Source organism: Fundulus heteroclitus, unplaced genomic scaffold, assembly GCF_011125445.2.
Source record: "Fundulus heteroclitus isolate FHET01 unplaced genomic scaffold, MU-UCD_Fhet_4.1 scaffold_9.2, whole genome shotgun sequence".
Lineage (NCBI taxonomy): Eukaryota > Metazoa > Chordata > Actinopteri > Cyprinodontiformes > Fundulidae > Fundulus > Fundulus heteroclitus.
The window spans coordinates 413,239-432,500 of record NW_023397361.1 but is presented as its reverse complement, the minus strand read 5'-3'; the positions used below and the strand labels follow the sequence as shown (position 1 = coordinate 432,500).

General features: G+C 40.6%; 1 protein-coding gene across 8 annotated transcripts in view; it reads right to left on the bottom strand.

Annotated features, from left to right (window-relative positions):
- phldb2b (pleckstrin homology-like domain, family B, member 2b) overlaps positions 1–13,919 on the bottom strand; it is a 40,710-nt gene extending 26,791 nt beyond the window's left edge. For 6 of the 8 annotated variants that reach the window (XM_036134689.1, XM_036134693.1, XM_036134694.1 and 3 more), the window contains exons 1-5: positions 10,567–10,665; positions 7,190–7,246; positions 6,884–7,007; positions 4,901–4,999; positions 3,789–3,872 (exon numbers count right to left, since the gene is read on the bottom strand). In XM_036134689.1, coding sequence (XP_035990582.1) covers positions 3,789–3,872; positions 4,901–4,999; positions 6,884–7,007; positions 7,190–7,246; positions 10,567–10,650 — 448 coding nt within the window. In that variant the 5' untranslated portion in view covers positions 10,651–10,665. Of the gene's footprint in view, positions 1–405; positions 623–3,788; positions 3,873–4,900; positions 5,000–6,883; positions 7,008–7,189; positions 7,247–10,566; positions 10,666–13,636 lie in introns of those variants that run through there. The other 2 variants (XM_036134691.1, XM_036134696.1) reach the window with 2 other exon arrangements.
- Positions 13,920–19,262: the final 5,343 nt, after the last annotated feature.

The window sequence follows — 19,262 nt, the reverse complement described above, 5'->3', positions numbered from 1 at the left end:
TTTTTTTTTTTTTTTTTTTTTGGTATTTGATGATTATTACAGGAGACCCTGGCTAGTAAAAGCGGTTAAATCAGCTGATCTCAGGGTGATGGCAAAACAGCAAACGAGCCCGACTTGTTTTTAGCTGGACGACTCAGGTCGGAGGGGGAGAGCGGAAGGAGGCTTATTAAAGTCATGCAGAGTTACATTTTAGCTCAGGCACAAAGCGTCTCTGCGTTTTAAAGTCCTAACCTAATGGACTACAATGGCACGTTCTTGAGACAAACCTGTGCAGGTGGAAACCTCGTAAGAGTTAAAAAGAAAAACAAATAAAACGAACAACACAATTCCTTTCTGAAAGTTGTAAAGGGCTGGTTTTTTTCCGTAAAATGAAGGAAAGCCACAGCTAATAAATCCGTTACTAACCTTGTGAGTCCCATTCAGTAAAACGCTTGTCGGATAAAATAATTGTTCTTCTCTCTCTGTCTCTCTCTCTATATAAATTTAAGAGTCTTTATGGAGACCCTGCTGCAACAGAACTGACTTTGACAGAAATAAAAAGCCTGTTCTAACTCTGGGAGCTGCTGTTTGTTTCCCAGCTCGGTGATGAAACGCCTCCTCCTCCTCCTCCTCTTTCTCCTCCGCCGTCCTCCTGACTCCGAGTCGGAGAAAGTTCAGTGATTTACCGTCCAGCCGCCCCGAGACCGAGGACTGTACCAAGTGTTACCTGGAAAAGGGGGGTTGGGATATCCCTTTTTTTTTTTTTAGAGAAACGGCGTTAAAGGCTGCTAAATTCAACAAAACTAACTATATATGAGGCCGCGAAGAAGGTAAAATGTTAAAAATAAAAAATACTAATGTGGGTTATAGGATACAAAAGAAAGCGTTGTACGTCATCACCCCACCCTCCCGGCGTTTAGGTGGTACGTTCAAAGACAGTACAACAGAGGACGCCCCCTCCACTTTCTTTGTCTTCCTACCTATTTCCATTCAACTTCTTTAAATCCGTTTGACAAGTATAACCTTAGACATGCTAATGTGTTTAACTGCCTTCTCTTTTCAGGGTTAAATATATTATTATGACAAAATTGCACGACAAAGGCTTTTTTTTTCTTTCTTCTTTCTACTAACTCATAGACTTGTCGGGCTTATAACAGGCTTGAGATTTACAGAAGGCAAAAAACATCGGTGCAAAATCCTCTCCATTTTTAAACGATACACAGTCTAAATCTCTATTCTCTGGCCAGCTGCTTTGTTCTGGTGCTTTTATGAAGGACTGGCTGTAAAACATTAGGGAGAAAGTGGAGCAGCCTTGATTTGTATATGAATAATGTGTGAATGTTGGAGGATGCTTCTTTTTTGCCCGGTTTACATTACAGGGTTCAACACATTTTTCATGACAAATATCTAGAGCAGATTTAGAGTCTTTTTTTCAGCCCATTAAATGTGGATGAATGGGTGCAACTTTTTAGAGAACAAGGGAATAAACAAAATTTTAGCATACCTCTCTAGACCAGCATAAATCCTAGAGTTTTTAACAACCTTTGCAGACTATGCAGAATTAGTGATGATAAAATATGAGCAGTAATCATGAAGAAATGCTTATGTATTTATTTTACTAGAAACATTCTTAAAGCAACACTGTGTAAGTTTTGACCCAAGTATTACCTCAATTGGAGATATATTAAATGATTTTCCAGGTCAATATTCAGAATTTGGCGCGTGGGAATGCTCAGTGCGCACTGCCCTTCTCAAGAACCTAACTTGAGAGAGGTGTGGATTCGGCTCTGAATGGGTCATGTGACCCTATAGTGGCTAAAAGTTACACAGCGCTGCTTTAATATACAAGCTGAAGCGTTTCACAGTCATGGTTGTTAGCATTATTGCCTCTCAGCAGGAAGGTCCCCGGTTCAAATCCTGCCGTGGGCCTTTTCTGTGTGGAGCTTGTATGTTTTTCCTAATGCACATGTGACTTTCAGACCTCCTCGCATGTTCCAAAACCATGCATCATCATATGGTGTGTTCATTGTTGCAATACGTCCTGCTGCTACATATACCGGGCACTATTCATATTGTCTTACACGGAATGTTTCTTCACATGTAAAATATATTTATTTATTTATTTATTTATTTATTTATCGGTCTGCCTCTAGATTACCAACAAATGACCAATGCTTATATAATGTTTCTCTTTTGTCCTCTGTTTCTACTCAGGGGCTTGCGTTAAGATTTTGCTCAAATGTACATTGTGAATGTGCAGTAGAACGACAATAAAGTCTGTCTGTCTATGCATAAGTGTGTGTTCACACATCATTGTTTTTGTCTTTGTGTTTCCCAGTGGGAGACAGACAATCTCTTCAGGATATGCCCCGTCACCCGATTGCTGCTGGAGGAAAGGCAACGGATCCCACACGACCACTCAGCTCGCCAGCAAATGAACGGATGATTTAATACTAAGCAGTTATTCTCGCTGGCTGTGGTTACACTGCTTGTTTGCCATTGTTGCCTTTAATAGGCTCGTGTGTTTCGTAAGTGCGTTCCAGCTGCTCCAATGAATTACCAACGCGGCTGATGGGATTCCAGGTCAAGCTCCAAATTCCACAATGTAAAACAGATCGTTTCCTAAACACGCCTGATCGGCTCCAGAATCCCCTCGTGTGTGTTTTTGATGTGCATGTAGTTAGTGTAACTCAACCCAGACCATGCGAGGCCAGAGGATGTTCCTTAAAATCTGCACGTCATCTCAGGCTCTCCATAATATAACTAGCAGTTCCTGTCTCCTTGTTCTACCCTTTTCCCTTTTTAGAGTCATTCACCCCAACCCCTCCTCTCCACAACCTCAAATTGCCCTGGGCTGTGTGTGTGTGTGTGTGTGTGTATACTCGGAGATAATGCCAATATTTGAATCAGCGTGTCAATATTTAACCTGAAATGGCTGGGCTGACAGAAAACAATGACAAGTACTGAAAAAGGGGAGGAGGAGGGTGGGGGATAAGTCGGTTTGCAGAGAGTTAAGTGAAACAGAAGTGGAGAACCGCTGTGCTTCAAACAGCGCAAACTTTCAAGAAAAAAAGTGAAAGCTTTGCAAGAGGAAAAAAAATTCTAAGAAACTGGATAAGGAGAAAGAGCAGATAGGGTAGATGGGCAACAGATGAATCGATCAGGATACCGATTCCCAGAAAAACGGAGACATGCTCAGGGGGCCGGGAAGAAAAGCAAAAGCAAGAGATGAACCCCTAGCAGGAATCGTGAGAACGTTTCCGTGCGCTCTGACTGCGTTTTGCAGTCCACAGTGACAGAACGTAAAGGGTTTATGTATGATGTTGCAGATGCTGGAAGCAGTGACTCATTATAGCAGCTTTGCTGTTCCAAACCACTATGAATTAAACCAAACCAGAGGTACACACACACACACATGCATCATTTTAAACATAGACGCAACCATGAGAAAACTCCAGCACACACACACACACACACACACACACACACACACACTAACACACTGCACACTCAGTTATTTCCCTGCGTAACGTCAGCAGAACGTTCCCCATGTGACTCGCACACAAAGAGAGGAATGCAAGCTTACTAAACCACGAGCTGCCCTCTTTATTTATTGATTTTTTTACAGACAGATACATACAGACAGAAGTTATGAAATACTGAAAGTATGAACGCTAAGCAATAAAGTAAAAGTTCCTTCCAATTATGTATTGTTTATCCAGTAGGTGGCAATCTTTTAAGCATTTACGAGGTAGCCCTGGTTCTGTGTGCAAGCAAGAGGAACGGATGCATGTGTGTTTACGCCTTACCCTGTGTGAGTGGTGTTGGTACGGTGACCTGGACCCCATCCAGACTGCAGAGGTGACCACAGGGGTCAAGGGTCACCACTCCTCCTGTTGTATTTATGATAAAGAAAGTATCGATGTTAAGAATATCTCCAGTTTAAAATACAAAAGGTTCAGATTTTGAAGTGTGAACCGCACAAACGCTCAAAGGGATGGTTTCAGATAACTGGAAAGAGGTTCTGTTAAAAGGTCATCAATCATTACTATGTTACCCTCAGTAAAGTATCTTCTTTTGACATCGAGCCACACACGTTGGTCCTAGAAGTTAAAGCTAACGGCAAGTCCAAGTGTGGCCAAGCCCAATGCAGACCTCTACCATTAAGTTTTAAAGACATCCGTGCAGTTCGGGCAAAAAGTTGTTTTTTGAATCTTTAAGCAATCTTTACATGTGCATTATGCAGTTTTTTTTTTTTGTTTTTTACAGAAAAAAAGTGGTTGTTATCCAACTTAAGTTATTCTGCTAAGAGGCAATCTCCCTTTAAGTTTCAAATTAACTTATTAAAAGATACCTCTCCAATGTAAATATCACAGCCGTTTAAGTGTTAAAAACTGTCCCTTTGCATAAAACTGCAGAGACAATCTTTAGATTGGAGATGTTTTAAACACGGTGGAAGTCAGTTTTGGTCCTGGGTCCAACTAATCTCGACAAACTAAAGACACTATTATTCACAGCAGGTAAGATTCAGAACTTATTTTCTACCTTTTAAACATTCTCAGTCATGATGACATACACATGGCATAATGTAAATCTTAGCATCAGAAAGTAAAAATGATAAAAGAAATGGGCACATGAAAGCAATAGCAGCAACATTAGGAGTGTAATAAATCCCATGGTCATCAAAGAGATTTTTTTTATAGTGGCACTTTGAGTTATATGGCTCTGTTTACTTTAGTTGTGGTTTAAATCATATTAAAACAGGACACACTCCCAGTTATTGCTTATCTGGAATCACTAACGTGCATGGTATGTAACCATTTCAACATGCCTGCCTGTTCAGAATAAGTAGGAAAACTCCTTTAAGTCAGCTGCTTGCCATTAACGAAACGTCATGCTATTAGAGTGAACTGATGGCAACCTTCATTGAAGATGAGACAGTGCTCCGCCTCAACGCCAGGCCCCTGAATCGTGACGTCTTGAGGGACTGGAGCATCTTCCCTGCCTATGCGTGTCACCCCTGTGACACAAAGAAATGACAAAAGATGCTTAGTTTAGCAGAAATAGAGACGAGTGCATCATTCTTCTGAAGACAGTTTTTGTTTCTTACCTTTCAAAGCTATTAATTATGTGTGAGTCAGTTTGCCTCAGCGTTCCTTGTAATACCCAGAGGCTATTAAACAATAAGCAGTCGTACAAGCGTCCCTCTCATGTTGTACTACTTCCTACTTGGACCGCTTCATTATCCCTTTTTGGCAGCCATCTTGAATACCAATGCGGAAAACAGCTTTATAGGACGAATCAGTTGTGTAGGAAAATGATTGAGACAATTTTGGCGGAAGAATTATACAAATTCGCCCCAAAAGAAACAAAACACTGCCTGCATAAAACGTTTTTTTTTTTTTTTTTTTTCCCTCTTATAATATTGTTAGGTCAATAGATATAAATTATAATAAAATATTGCAGAGAACGAGATGTATGTTTTTTTTTTCAAATGAAAATGAAAAAAAAAAAACCTTGGTAAAAAAGACCCCAGAGATACAGAGTGAACTTTCTACAGTATTTTGCAAAAGTATCTGTAGACTTTAGTTTTACAGATTTTGTTACATGACAACCCAAAACTTCCATGGACTTTGTTAGTTTTTTTTTTATGGCTAGAGCAAATAGTGCATAACTGGGAAGTGGGTGGAAAATGATACGCGGTTTTCATAATTCAAATGACCAGATTTAAATTCCACTGATAATCTGTGGTGAGACCTGTAGATTCTGTGCTTGAGGGAGGGAATACACTCAAATTGAATAAATGTAATCAAAATCAGGTAGATGGTACAGGGTTCTACGCTGATACCGTTTTTTATGAGATTTTGTTTATTAATTTTCTTTTCTTATCATGCTATTTATTGGACATTTTCAAGTTTTTTCTTTCTTTGTGGCCTGTTTGTCGTGACTGTTGCAGCAACGTTGTCCCCTGTCCAGGAAGAATTTCCCTCAAGCGAAGCAAATAAAGACATCTTGAACTCTGAACATTATAATTTTCTGATTTTGATTCATATACATTTTTAAAACAATGTCTGCTTATTTTTTTATATATATTTTAAATCAAAATGACACACCTTTTTGTGTTGGTTTAGCATCACATTCCAATAAAACACATTTAAGCCTGATATTGTAGGGAGATCTGTATGAATTCTTTCTTGCTGCTTTATACACAGCATGATATTCCTATAGCATTCCACATGTACACATATTTCAGCTTCTAGGTCCCTATATCCATGGAGCACATGGTCCGCAGATACAGGGAGCGGAGGGAAGGCAGCGACCTAGCAGCGCAGCAAGAGAAAGCAAAGATAGAAGGCATCTGGTTTCCCTCCAGACTCCATGTCAATGCTTTGCATGGCGGTGGAGAATTTACATTAGAAGATTTAATGGTCTGCATACTGTAGATCAGGGGTGCAATTATAGACAGATGGCTAAAATATGGCCGGGTAAATCCCACATTTATTTTGTGCTGTATGTTTTTGTAGCACATGGGTTCCCAAACTTTTCATTTTCCCCCAAAATAACAATGCAAGGAATTGCCGACCGAATTTTGCTGAGTAGGATTTTTTTTTTGTCATTTCTATTTTTGGAATTTATAAGTCAAAGATAATATTTTTGTAAAACCTTACAAAAAAGTGCAGCCTTCCCCCTGCATTGAGATGAGGAATGCTAAGCATCTTGTAAAGTTTTGAAAAATAAATAAATAAATGAAAAAAATAATAAAAATATACAAAAAAGTTTAGAAAATGAGGAAACGCTAAATCCTTTTTACCACATCAGCATCAAATCATCTCAGCACCCCCCAGAAGGTGTCTCGCGACATACACACGGCCACTTTGGGAAGCCCTGTTGCAGTATGTGTTACCTTCCTTTAGTGGCAGCAGGGTGATAGCCACGCTCAGTCTCCCGCTGCCCAGGCTCACCAGATGAGGCGTGGCAGTCTGCACCTTTAGGCCTTTCCCCGTGTCTATCAGGTCCAAGGGTGGAGACTAGATGCATTAAAGCAAAAAAAAAAAAAAAAAAAAAATCTGTTGTGCATGTACTTGTTGCATTTCAGTGACACAATTATGCTCTTTAAAAGCCGATTCTTTGTCTTAGTATATTTCCTGAAAAATAAATGTTCTAAAACGTGTTGCTAATAGCACGTGTCAGTGTGAGAGTTTTACTTTACCTTGGGTTCTGGTGGACACACCTGATCCGACTCTGGCTTAAACATCATCTCGGATTCCTGAATGCGACACGCAGACAAAACGTTCTGTGAAAGCTGTCAAAAGCTTATTGGGTCATGACGGATCAGACGTGCATGAAACAACAAACAGCTGACTGCTTATCGATAAGCCACAGGACACAAAACGCACATATATATATATATATATATATATATATATATATATATATATATATATATATATATATATATATATGCATCCTAAAAATGAATTAGGTTTATGCTGCTAATAACGACATAGTAAAGGGACTGACTCACCGACAATCCCGCAGACCTGCCGCTAACATTTGATGTTCTAGAACAAAATAAGGGAACCGAACTGTTTTTTATCATGTCAAATAATGACAATAGTTTCTATTATAGTCTATTCTACTCTATTCTATGTAACACAGGGAGAGACACGAGTACGGTTTAAACAATCAGAGACATCCAGCTGTAAACTGATGGGGGAAAACTAGGATCCTTGGCATCTTGCATGAATCCAAACAAAAACTTGTCTCTCAGCTTGCATTGTCTTAAAACATGCCAGAAAACCCAAAGCAAAGGCCTTTTTGGCACCACAGCTGCATTTAAGAATTCTTCTGGTGTGCTTTTAATTACACTTGTTTGTTTTGTTTTTTTTAAAGCACTTTCATTTGTGAGAGATATTTAACATTCCGGCATTGATAATTTAACTCAAAACACCATTGTCACAAACAAGTGGGATTCATCCGTCTGCCATGAAATCTTTCTGGTTCTCTAAAGAGATGGATCGCCGTTACTGACCTAACTATTAACCCCAAAATGATTCATACCGCCTGAACATTTCTCCTTTGTGAATGACAGAACCTTGGATGATTTTAAATCACTTTTTAAAGTCTCATCTGTTTTCACTGACATTTAATTCTTGGGCGCGTGAGCATTGGGCCAGTGTTGTTGTTCTTTTATGGTTTTATTTTATTTTGTATGCTTTTATCCTGACATTGTGTTTTATTGCTTTCATCATTCTATTATCTCATTTGACCTACACAGCACATTGATTGATTAATTAACTTATTGATTGGTTAAAAGTATCATGTTGCCACCATACATGCTATTATGATTTTATGTAAAAGACCAGCACAAAAAAAGCACATTATTGTAAAGTGAAAGGTAAATGATGTGAAGTTTTCTAAACTATATCTTCTAGTTACGTTTCCGGGGTCGCCACAACGAGTCGTCTGTTTCCATCTGACGCTATCTTCTGCATCTCTCTTCGGCCTCAGCATCCTTCTACCGATGTACTCACCATCCCTCCTCTGTACCAATCCATCTTAGTCTGGCCTCTCTCGCTTTACCTCCAAAACATCCAACATGTGCTGTCTCTAAGACGAACTCATGCCTGATCCTATCCACCTGCAGCTCTGCCTCCTGTCTCTTCATCGGCGCTGCTGTCTCCAAACCGTACAGCATCGCTGCTCGTACGTACGCCTTTCCTTTCACGCTCGCTGAGAATTTTAAATCTGGAAAGTGTGGCATGCATTTGTTTTTCATTGCGCACGAGCCACTATTTACTGTTTTGTTTTTTGTATTTCCATTACACTTGTGAGTTTTTTTTTTTTTTTATACAGCGTGCTCTCTAACTGATGTACACATTTAGAGAGTCAGATTGTTGCTCAATCTTCTTGGGAAAAAAAAAAAATAATTTCCAGCTCAGTATATATAATAATATCTAAACTACGCACCCCTTTCTCTTCTGTCTAGCATTATGCGCCACTTTGTGTGGGTCTATCAAATAAAATCTCAGCAAAATGCGGAGGCTTTTGTGGCCGGAACGTGACAGACGGTGTGTGAATGCTTTTACCGAGCCCTTTACTCCCAGCGACAGGTTTAGGTATGTTCTCATAGAGGCTCGTTCCAAACAGAACCGCGACAATATTTCAGCGTCGCTTTGATTGTTATCCTAATGTGGAAATGAAAAGCTTGTTCCAGACCGAAGGGCACGACGTTTAATAACAGGAGACGAAATGGAAAACCAATCCATCTTCAATCGGGTTGTTCTAAAAGGAAGAGAATGACAACACTTTGAAGAGGTAAAAGAGGCAGAGGAAGATGAGAGGGAGAAAAAAATGAGAAGTGTGCTGTATGTTTTTTGTAAACACGCTCAGATCTTGTGCCAAGGACTTCCCCTGCACTACCCTACAATTCAGCAAAAGAAGGAGGAAAAAAAAAAAAACCCTTGCTACCACACATAAAAACCTAAACATATAGCAGGCACACACACGGCAGGATGAGCAGCAAAGATGACAGCATGACGGGGAACCACCACAGCCGGTCTGTGTTTCACACCTCATGCCATTTCCTTAGTGTCTTTCTCCCCAATTATCCGTTAAAAGCCTAAAATAGTCACCTGAAAGGCCTTCCTTTGTATTTTTAAACTCCTTTATGTTTGCCTGTGTTTCCCAATATCTGTGCTCGGTTTTGGTCTCTTCCCTTTGTCTTTTCTGCCCTTTCTGCTGATCCGTGCCCTCTCCTCCTGTCTTTTTTTTTAATCTCCCTTCCTGCCTTTTCCACTCTTCCCAACACGCTGCTGTGGAGGGGAAAGCACAGGGAGCTCTGCCCTGCACCGCTTCCTCTAATTCAGCGGCAGCTTCCTTTCTGAGGACGTTTCCTTTGCTGCTTTGACACCCTCATTACCTTCAACAACCCCCCCCCCCTCCTCCCTCCCGACTCATAGACACAGACACTCTTGCCGCTGCCCTCATAACCTCGAACCAGGCCCACACATCCACAAATAAACCCATATAGCCGCGCTTTATCTTTTTTTTTTTTTTTTTTTTTTCATGTGGATGTGGGCTTCGCATTCCACTGATTTTGTTTTCCATTACCAGTGTGGACAAAGCAAATGTGCCATTTGTTATGGAAACATCATCTGAAGATAAAGATCTTTAAATATGTCCAGCAGTGGGCGGGAAAAAAAATGGATTTCTTTCATCTTAAAGAGTGTTTAAGCGCAACGAAAATTGAATTTTCCACCCACTATGCCACAGCTTCTAGGCTCCTCATTATTAGTTTCTCCCCACAGCTCAGAAATCACCTTCTTTCTCCAGGTGAGCCCCTTCATGGGCAGGTCAGGACAAGTCTGGGGCTTTGTTTGCTTTGCTTAAAGCAGAGCAGCGAGCTGCGTCAAGCCCTCTTGTTGATATCCATCTTTTTCATCTATGTTTTTTTTTTTTGCATCATCTTATTAAAACATAATGAGCGAACTGAAAAGATAAGCTAAAGCATCACATTGTATGTTTTTTTTTTTTTTTAGCAAGAAGCATATAAATAGTTTCTATTCCACGACTCGACGTACTAACTTCACGTATCCACGGTTCTCTTAAAAGCCTCTTTGACGCAATCTGTGGCACAGCTGAGTCTGAAAGGTTCTGTTCGCCCTGCATCTGGAGAGAGAACTCAAGACAAGGAGTGAGAAAGCTACAGCTTTCAGTGGAAAAAAAAGAGAACGTTGAAAAGGACATCAGCAACCTTTTATTTTTCTGTCATATTGAGTAAATTAAAACATGCATTTCTGAGAGGCTTATTTTGTCCGATTAAACGTAAATGGCTGTACATACTTTTCATAAAGCCCCAATTTCTGATTCAATATTCTAATCTTAAATGCTGTGCATCTGTTAACCGCAGGTGGTGAAAAAAATGAATTAACAGAAATAAAAGCATTTTTTTAAAACATCGCCAGTCTGTGTTAATCCAAATAGCGTGTTTCCCTTAGTTAACCGAGTCACTGAAACAAATGAACTTTTCAACAACAAAGGCTGTGTCTGTGTCTTTGACACTGGCGAGCCGGGTTTGAACCCTGCTTGCATCACGAAGGGGCGAGACGGCGTAATAACTCTGCCAAGTCTGGGTGCAAGTTGGAATGATTTGCTGCGCTGAACCCTGAATACGGGGAGCAGCCGAAGGGGCTCGCAGTCTAACTTTCCAGAGTATACTACTAAAATCAGAGATGTTTTCAGCATATTAGTACAGTCCTGTTTTAGTTCACCGCACAGGGTGTGCAATTCTACTTTGCCCTTACCTTGCTCTGTATGATGTTTAAGATAAAAAAAAAAAACATCTGTCATCAAATATAGTAAAAGAACAAGAAACCTCATACAAGCGGCAAAAAGGAGCTTTCTCTGTAGGGTGGCTCGGCATAGCCATAGAGTAATTAGAAGAGCTTCATCAAACAGGTGGAGCTTGAAGTAGAGCTGGTGCTCCTTTGTATTGAAAGTTGAGGGGGGGTTTGTGTATCTGACCAGGATGCATCTTGGGTGGCTCCGTTTGAACGGTTTCAGGACACATCCCACCGATAAGACACTTTGGAGAAAAGCCAGACCTGAAAGAGGGGGGCCACGTTTGTCCCGAGATCACTCAGAATGAGCTGGAAGGTGGTGCTGGTAATAGAAGCATTTTGGTTTCAATCCTGCCAACTGATCTTAAACAAGCATGGGTGGGTGGGTGGATGGGGGGGCTTTTAATACAGTGATAACGTTGCAGTTTACATTAACAACAATGCACCTCTACAACAATGCAGTGTGGTCCTTTCTTTACTTACTTATTTGATTACAGCTCATCTTGGCTACTAGCTGAAGGAAGGAAGCCTTAGAATGACCGACCAACCATCAGAAATGAAAGTGGAACAAAGGATTATCCCTCTGTCTAATAACCTTTAATATTACTTGCATATCATTTGTTTGAAAAGGATTCCTTCTTGATTTGTGCACTGGACTCTGTCTTATTTCTTCCTATGAAGCCCCCTCCCCTTACATTCCAGCCTTACCCTCTCCTCCTCCCACCTGACAAAGCCCGCATTGTACCAGAGATGCTGTTTAATATGGAGCCAGTCTCACTGTTGCTCATATACGGCATATCACTGGCCTGAACAGCTACTTTTTCTCCTCTATATGTCCCAAACTCACAACTCCCTGCCTGTAAAGTAGTTCCTACGTTAATGCAGTGAGGATGAACAAGTATCGATAGTCAAGTGTGGGTTTTGATCAAAACGTCTGAGAGCTTATTCCCGCAATCTGACCTTGATCTCCTGCTAGACAAAAAAAAAAAAAAAAAAAAAGCTCACCAGACTCAAACTCTCTCACACTCCTTGTGTCGTTGGGAAAAGTCCAAGATCCTTGCAGGAAAAGATTGCGCATTGTTGTGGCAGCTGACTCAAAGGTGGAGGAAATCGAACTTGAATGTGTGTGAGTGGCCTGCGGGAAAGCCCAGATAACGTCTGCTGCCATATGCAGAGGATCAACTTGTGTTTGCTTTCCAGAAGGGCCAGGAAATGACCAAGAGACAAGGAAGGACAGTGGTTTGGTCCAGCAAAATATTGCATTGCTCTCAAGCTCGTGAGGTGAGCTGACCTGGGACTTTTAGGCGGAAAAAGAAAGCATGAGAACCGGACGATGAAATAAGATCAGCAGAAAAGTAACACTGACTGATTAAGACACAACAAAATAGAAAAGTAACAGAAAAAAACACAAGATGTAAAAAAACACACAAAAAAACTGATTGACAAGAAAGGCTTCAAGTCCCAACACCAGTCTGAACGCACTAAAGACCACTTCTAACCCTAATACAGACAAAACATCTGTGCACTAAACTATCATCTTCTTTAAACTGTTTCAAATAACAGACCTTCAACACAGAAACAGACGCTGTATAGACAGCGGTTTCCATGTCTTGCTTGTATGTAACAGTGCAGTTTCCCCTAATAACCCATATTACACAGTGGCAAGTTAAGACAGCGTCAGTTTTAATTTTGATCTGGTTTCTTGCTGCTCTTAAACAACAAACATCAATGCATAGATTATCCATAAGATCCTGTTGGTTACATTTTCCCTAAACGCTCAAACGCCATGTTTGGCGGCATAAAACTAATACTAATCATTTCCTAAACGTTTTAGTTTTTGACATTAAAAGCAGACCATCAGTCCAACACAGCAGGGGCCTTACAGGAGCGCATTGTTTAAATCCAGATAGTATAACAGGAGGTAAATGAGGAAATGCTCTTCCACGTTTATTTGGAGAAATCGGAACAAGTAAACACAAAGCGCACCTGGATCACAGGGTCGTGCGGTCTTGCTTTTGTGGACAAAGTTGTGGGAGTTTTTAATGTTCGTTTTGATATCATTCATGATGCTATATGTTTGTTGCAGTGCTTTTTAGATTTTTGATCCTTGCATTTCGAATCCATGCGAAATAAAGCTTAACAAAAAGCGCAAAGACGCGTTTTTGAATTCCCTGGTATGAACTGGATCATAAATAGCAGTGATTTGGGATAGAAAGTAACCTGCTTTCCAACTCTCACAAACTGTAATGGTATAAAAACCTAAGAGCTATAAATCGCTTTCTCCTCCCCTAGCCCTCATATAAATTCGCTCTCACCATTACTGACGCGCAACGGGCCACTTCTGTCATCGCGCAGAACCGGTCCAAGATCCGGAGCTCCTCCAAAATGTTAGACTTCTGCCCCTTTAGACAGGATAACACTCTTGTACAAAAGTCAAACACATTCCTAACGTGAACAACCGGAGCACGGCTGCTCACGTCTAAGGAAAGTCCTGCAATCCTCAGCGGCGTTGGCGCACACCAGCGCAAGTTGCAAACAGACGCATAAATTAAAAGAAGAAGAAAAAAAATGCCGGCGGCCTGAGCCGACTGCGACCTGTGGAGGAATGCAGCAACAGCTGGAAACAGAAGAGTGGGACAAGGAACAAGGGGAGGGACCCTCTCCTCCTCCTCTCCTCCTCACACCCTCACACGCACCGAGGCCATAATGTACAGGTGTTAACAGACCCACACTTGACCTGCCATGAATGAAGAGAAGGGTGAAAAAGAATAAGGTGAGCCAGACAAAGTAGCTGTGGCAGACAAAGAGGGAGGGCGGAGAGAAGGAGCATTCCTTCCCCCTTCCTTGGTTTGGCAGCAGGAGATAAGAAACCGAGCTAGGAGTGTTTTTTTTTTTTTTTTTTGCCAGTCATATCACAACAGGACTGCAGCCAGGACATAATCCAGCATCCATGCGGCAGAGAGTTCATGAGTGAAAGCAAAGTTTAAAGATCCAAGCAAATTCAGCTGAAGCTGCAGGCAACAGGAGCATCACAAAAGCGTAAAAATCCGAGAGGAATTTCCTCATATGACTTCTGCCTTCGCTAAACTTAAGGCAAACGGTTGCAAAGATTTGTGGTTTATTTAAAAGGGATTAAATGTGAACACGAGGTAAAAGGTGAGAAACCTCAGCTTCAAAGAGCTGGATCTCAGATAAACATTTAGATTTATTTCTTTCTCTCTGGCAAACAAGCAGAGAATACAATAGACGTCCTTGCATCATACTCCAGCAACCTGTCAGGAGCTGGCTCTAAAAAAGGAGTGGAAACCTTGAATGGCTAGCTGCATGTTTGCTGAAGCAGGTCTCAGGCCCGGGCAATGAGGAACTGGAGCTGGTAAGTATTAGGCCATTCATGGCAGCTTTAATTCCCTCTTACTGCAGGTTGGGCATCAAAGCTGGTCTAAGGTAAAAGAGGTCCTTGCGACATCCTAGGGATCCCTCTGGCCAAATGTTAACTTGAGTTCACAGAGGACTGGTTGACAAATGCAGCAACTGTACGCATAAGGAATGCGTTCAAAGTTTAAATTAATTAAGATGGTCATAAATTGAAGCAAATTTCTTCTGAATGTATCTAAGCCGGGAAATATGTTTTTGTTATTCCAACTTTTAACATTTTTTTTCTCTCCATCTTTTTTCTCTTCATAGTAGATACACCTGGTCTGGCGTTCTGTTAGCTGTGACATCATCCAGGGGATGCAGATCATCCGCTATTACCATATAACATAGAAAGGATTCCTGGATCAGTGTGTGCTTCTGTGCTTTTTGTGTGAGCCTGGTTCTGCTGGAGGTTTTCCTCCCTGTTAAAGGGGATATTTCCTCTCCACTGTCGCTTCATGCATGCTCAGTATGAGCATGCATGACGACTGTCCACTGCGGCTCTGCGCTCTTTCATAAAGAGTGAATGCTGCTTGTCAAGACTTGATGCAATCGGCTGGGTTTCCTTAGATAGGAAACTTTTTGACCGATCTGTGTGGATGATTTGATTTAATTTGACTTTGTAAAGTGCCTTGAGATGACCTGTTGTGAATTGGCACTATATAAATAAAATGTAATTGAAACTGAATTGAAAGGCTCCGATCTGGAAATGACATCACACTGCTTTGGTGCCACATGCTCTATGCAAAACACCATAACAACGTATGTGACTCTGTGGTATGTGTTCAATAACAGAAGAATTATGTTCACACATATAAGCTTCATATCACTATGTTCCCCCCTGTTAATATAGTTTATACCTACAGCGCTTGTTGCTCTTTGTCTGGACAGCAGCCGTGTTGAATACTGAGCTCGAGCCGGTTCAGTGAACTTTGACTTTCCCAGTCAGAGAATCCAGACCTCAAGGGGCATTCTTCCAAGCACAAGCACAAGCCAATCCAGCTTTATATATAAAGCCCTTTATAAAGACGGCAGGCACTGACCAATGTGCTGAACAAAAACAATGATTCGAATAGATAAAAACATTAAAAATTCAAGCTAAACAAATAATTCATATCGAACAAGCCATAGGTCTGAGTCGTCACTTTCTTAATAACATAAAGATACGTAGAAACTGAACAGTTTACATGTGCAATTTAAAGCAAAACAAACAAATTCCCCATAGTATTTGACAGTGATATTTTTTCACAGACCTGTTGACGTTTGATGCAAAGATGCAAATGTGGACCTTTTTCCAGTTTTCTGAAAAAAACTAAGCCTGTCACGTTTGTCTGTGGGCTTGTGGACCAGAAAGCAGCATAGAGCCGAGACGCAGTATTATGTCGTCATGTGTGGATAATGTGTGTATTAACATATTGATATTTAGAAACAGCAGCTGTATAACAATTGTAGGGGGGGAAAATGACACTTAAACTAGGAAATAATGAAAATTCAAGAATGGATTGCCAAGTTGTAAACTTTTGCCGTTTTTTTGTGCAGAAAGGCGCAGTTGGAAAACACACTGAGACATGCTTCTCAAGACAAAACCCACAGTTTGTGAGATAGTCTGGTTAAGCGACATGATAAATTATTATGTTTACAGATGTAATGCTCAGCTGCGGAGGAGTCAAAAGCTGTAGGTTATGTGCACAATTGAAAGAAATGTCCTCTACACGTCCGGTTATGCATCGTTCTGAGGAACAAGTACATGTTTGCAGTCTCGATAGGTTATTTTTATTTGGCAGTCTCTGCTATTCAATTTAAGAAAATCAGCTGCATTGAACAAGTTCAATGTATAGTTATCGTTGAAGGCAACTTTGAGATATGAAGGGTTTTTTTTTTGTCATGCTGACAAATCAACTGTTGTGCAACACTAAAAGTGCCTTTTGTGGTAAAACAAAAGTGTTGCTTTGAAGATTTCAGTTCAAGAGACGTTTGGCTGTGAGGAGAGACACACCGTGCGGACATTTCCACAATAAGCGACCTGCAATCAATGTGGACATTGTTGGGTTGTTTCTCAGGCACTGATCGGATCCCTTTATGGATAAACAGGAAGACAAAGTTCTTCTGCACTTGCTCCCCTGCTCTTCCTAAGCATTTCATGATGCATGACTTACGTGGCTAAAAGGGCATCCCAGAAAGGATTTGGACTCACGGAACAACACTTTCTTTGCTTGCTTTCCGAAACGGCAGGAAGTATTTGCAATCTAGATCACGCTCTGCTTTCAATGTTTACAGCATTTCACAAGGGTTTCATGCTAGCTTAAAGCATTCACGCCCCATTTGGAGACTTTTGCCAAGACAAAGATACATAGCTAATTGTTACCAGAATAGTACCGGCAAGGATTCTCTTACAGTTACTTGCAACATTCTTTCTTGCCAAGTGTTTCCAGAACCCATAACGCAATTGTGTCTTCACGGGTAAGAAATGAGCGCCATCAACCGCTTCCCCAAGCCTGTGGGTTTTGAGCGAGCCCCACAGTGACTGATTCCTAGAAGAATTCCAGTATTCCCAAGTGTTTCTGAAAGGTCGCGCGGGAAATCTACAACGTTTGTTTAGGGAAGGAATTCCAAGGTGAAGCGATTCATGGGTGTCCATTTCATTCAGTAAAATTCTAATATGTTGTGAGTCAAAAATGCCATTGATTTCTGGGGCTTTGATGAGACTAGATGAGATGGGTGGAGTTGATATTAAAATATGGGATGTCCTTTATATCTTATATTGTCAATGCAGCCAACTGTCCACTGCGGCTCTACGCTCTTTCAGGAGGAGTGAATGCTGCCTGTTAGGACTCGATGCAATTCAATTCAATTCAATTCAATTTTATATATAAAGCGCCAATTCATGATACATGTCATCTCAAGGCACTTTCCAAAGTCAAATTCAATCAGATTGTAGCACACATTGATCCAGTAATCAGTTCTACATTAGATGGTAATAGCGGGTGATCTGTCTTCCCTGGATGATGTCACACCTAACAGATTGCCAGTCCAGGTGTACCAACTACGAAGAGAAAAATGACAGAGAACAAAAAGTTAAAAGCTGAAATGACAACAAGCAATGCAGGTTGAAGAACAGTAGGAGAACTCAGCAGAGTGAGAAAAATAGACCCAATGTCCTCCAGCAGCCTAAGCCTATAGCAACATAACTACAGAGATAGCTCAGGGTAACATGAGCCACTCTAACTAGAAGCTTTGTCAAAAAGGAAAGTTTTAAGCCAAGTCTTAAAAGTAGACGGGGTGTCTGCCTCACGGACCAAAACAGGGAGTTGGTTCCACAGGAGAGGAGCCTGATAGCTAAAGGATTTGCCTCCCATTCAACTTTTAGAGACTCTAGGAACCACCAGCAGACCTGCAGTCTGAGAGCGAAGTGCTCTGTTAGGAACATACGGGATATTCTGCTGTCTGCTGTGTTTCCTTAGATAGGAAAGTTATTGACCAATCTGTATGTAATTTGACTTTGTAAAGTGCCTTGAGGTGAAATGTGTTGTGAACTGGTGCTATATAAATAAAATTGAATTGAGTATGACCTATCACACTACAAAGAGGGAACTAAAAGTAGGTAAACTTTTCTTGAAATGAGTGTATTTGTCCTAGAATAGAGCGTGTAAATAAGATTATCTACCAATAGAATTATCATTTTTACCCCTAAAAGAAGACAATTAGATTTACTGCACTATTCCATTGGCAGATAATTTAAACTTGCCTCCTCAAATCAAGAACAAAATACATTCATTTCAAGAAAGGATTTACTTACTTTTAGTTCCCCTTTAATACCAGTGTAGAAATGTTTAGCTTTTAGTGCTGACCCGAGAAGGAAAAAAGCTTGAATCCACTCCAGAAGAGTGAGAGTTGGCAGTCTTGCACTAGACTTTGCTAGATGAAAAGTTGTCAGTAGAATTACATAAACCTAAATCACCACTTATTTAAGAATGCTGGTCATTCTGACTGATTTTCCATTTTGCACCTTTTGCAGTTTTGTCCGTTTCTTGCTTCTTTTGGGTAGAAACAGGCTCTTTCTAATGGGAGCGTTGCGCATCCACTGTGCATCGATTTGCCCATAACAGGAGGATGATTTGTAACCTCTTTTACAACCAGCTGTTCTTATTAATTTTATATACTCTACAACAGTCTATTGTAAGGAACTTTGGTCCTGTGACTCCACTAAATAATGTCCAGCAGCATGGTGTCGCAGTAGAGTTGCTTTGGTTTATTATATGCTAAATGGGAATCAGAACCAAAATAAAAGGGATGAGCATGTCACATAAAGTTTAGATAATAGTATACAACTGAACAAAATTATAAATGAGTTTAATATGGTTTAATAACATGGATACAAACTGGTTTGTTTGTAGTTACTGTTGTCACAAAATAGAGGCGCAGATATGCCAAAGAGTGAATTAATCCAGGTTCCATTTTGTAAAGGCTTGATATTTTAGTTTATCGAAGTGGAACTCCGTATATTTATCTTATGATGGGGCGGAAATA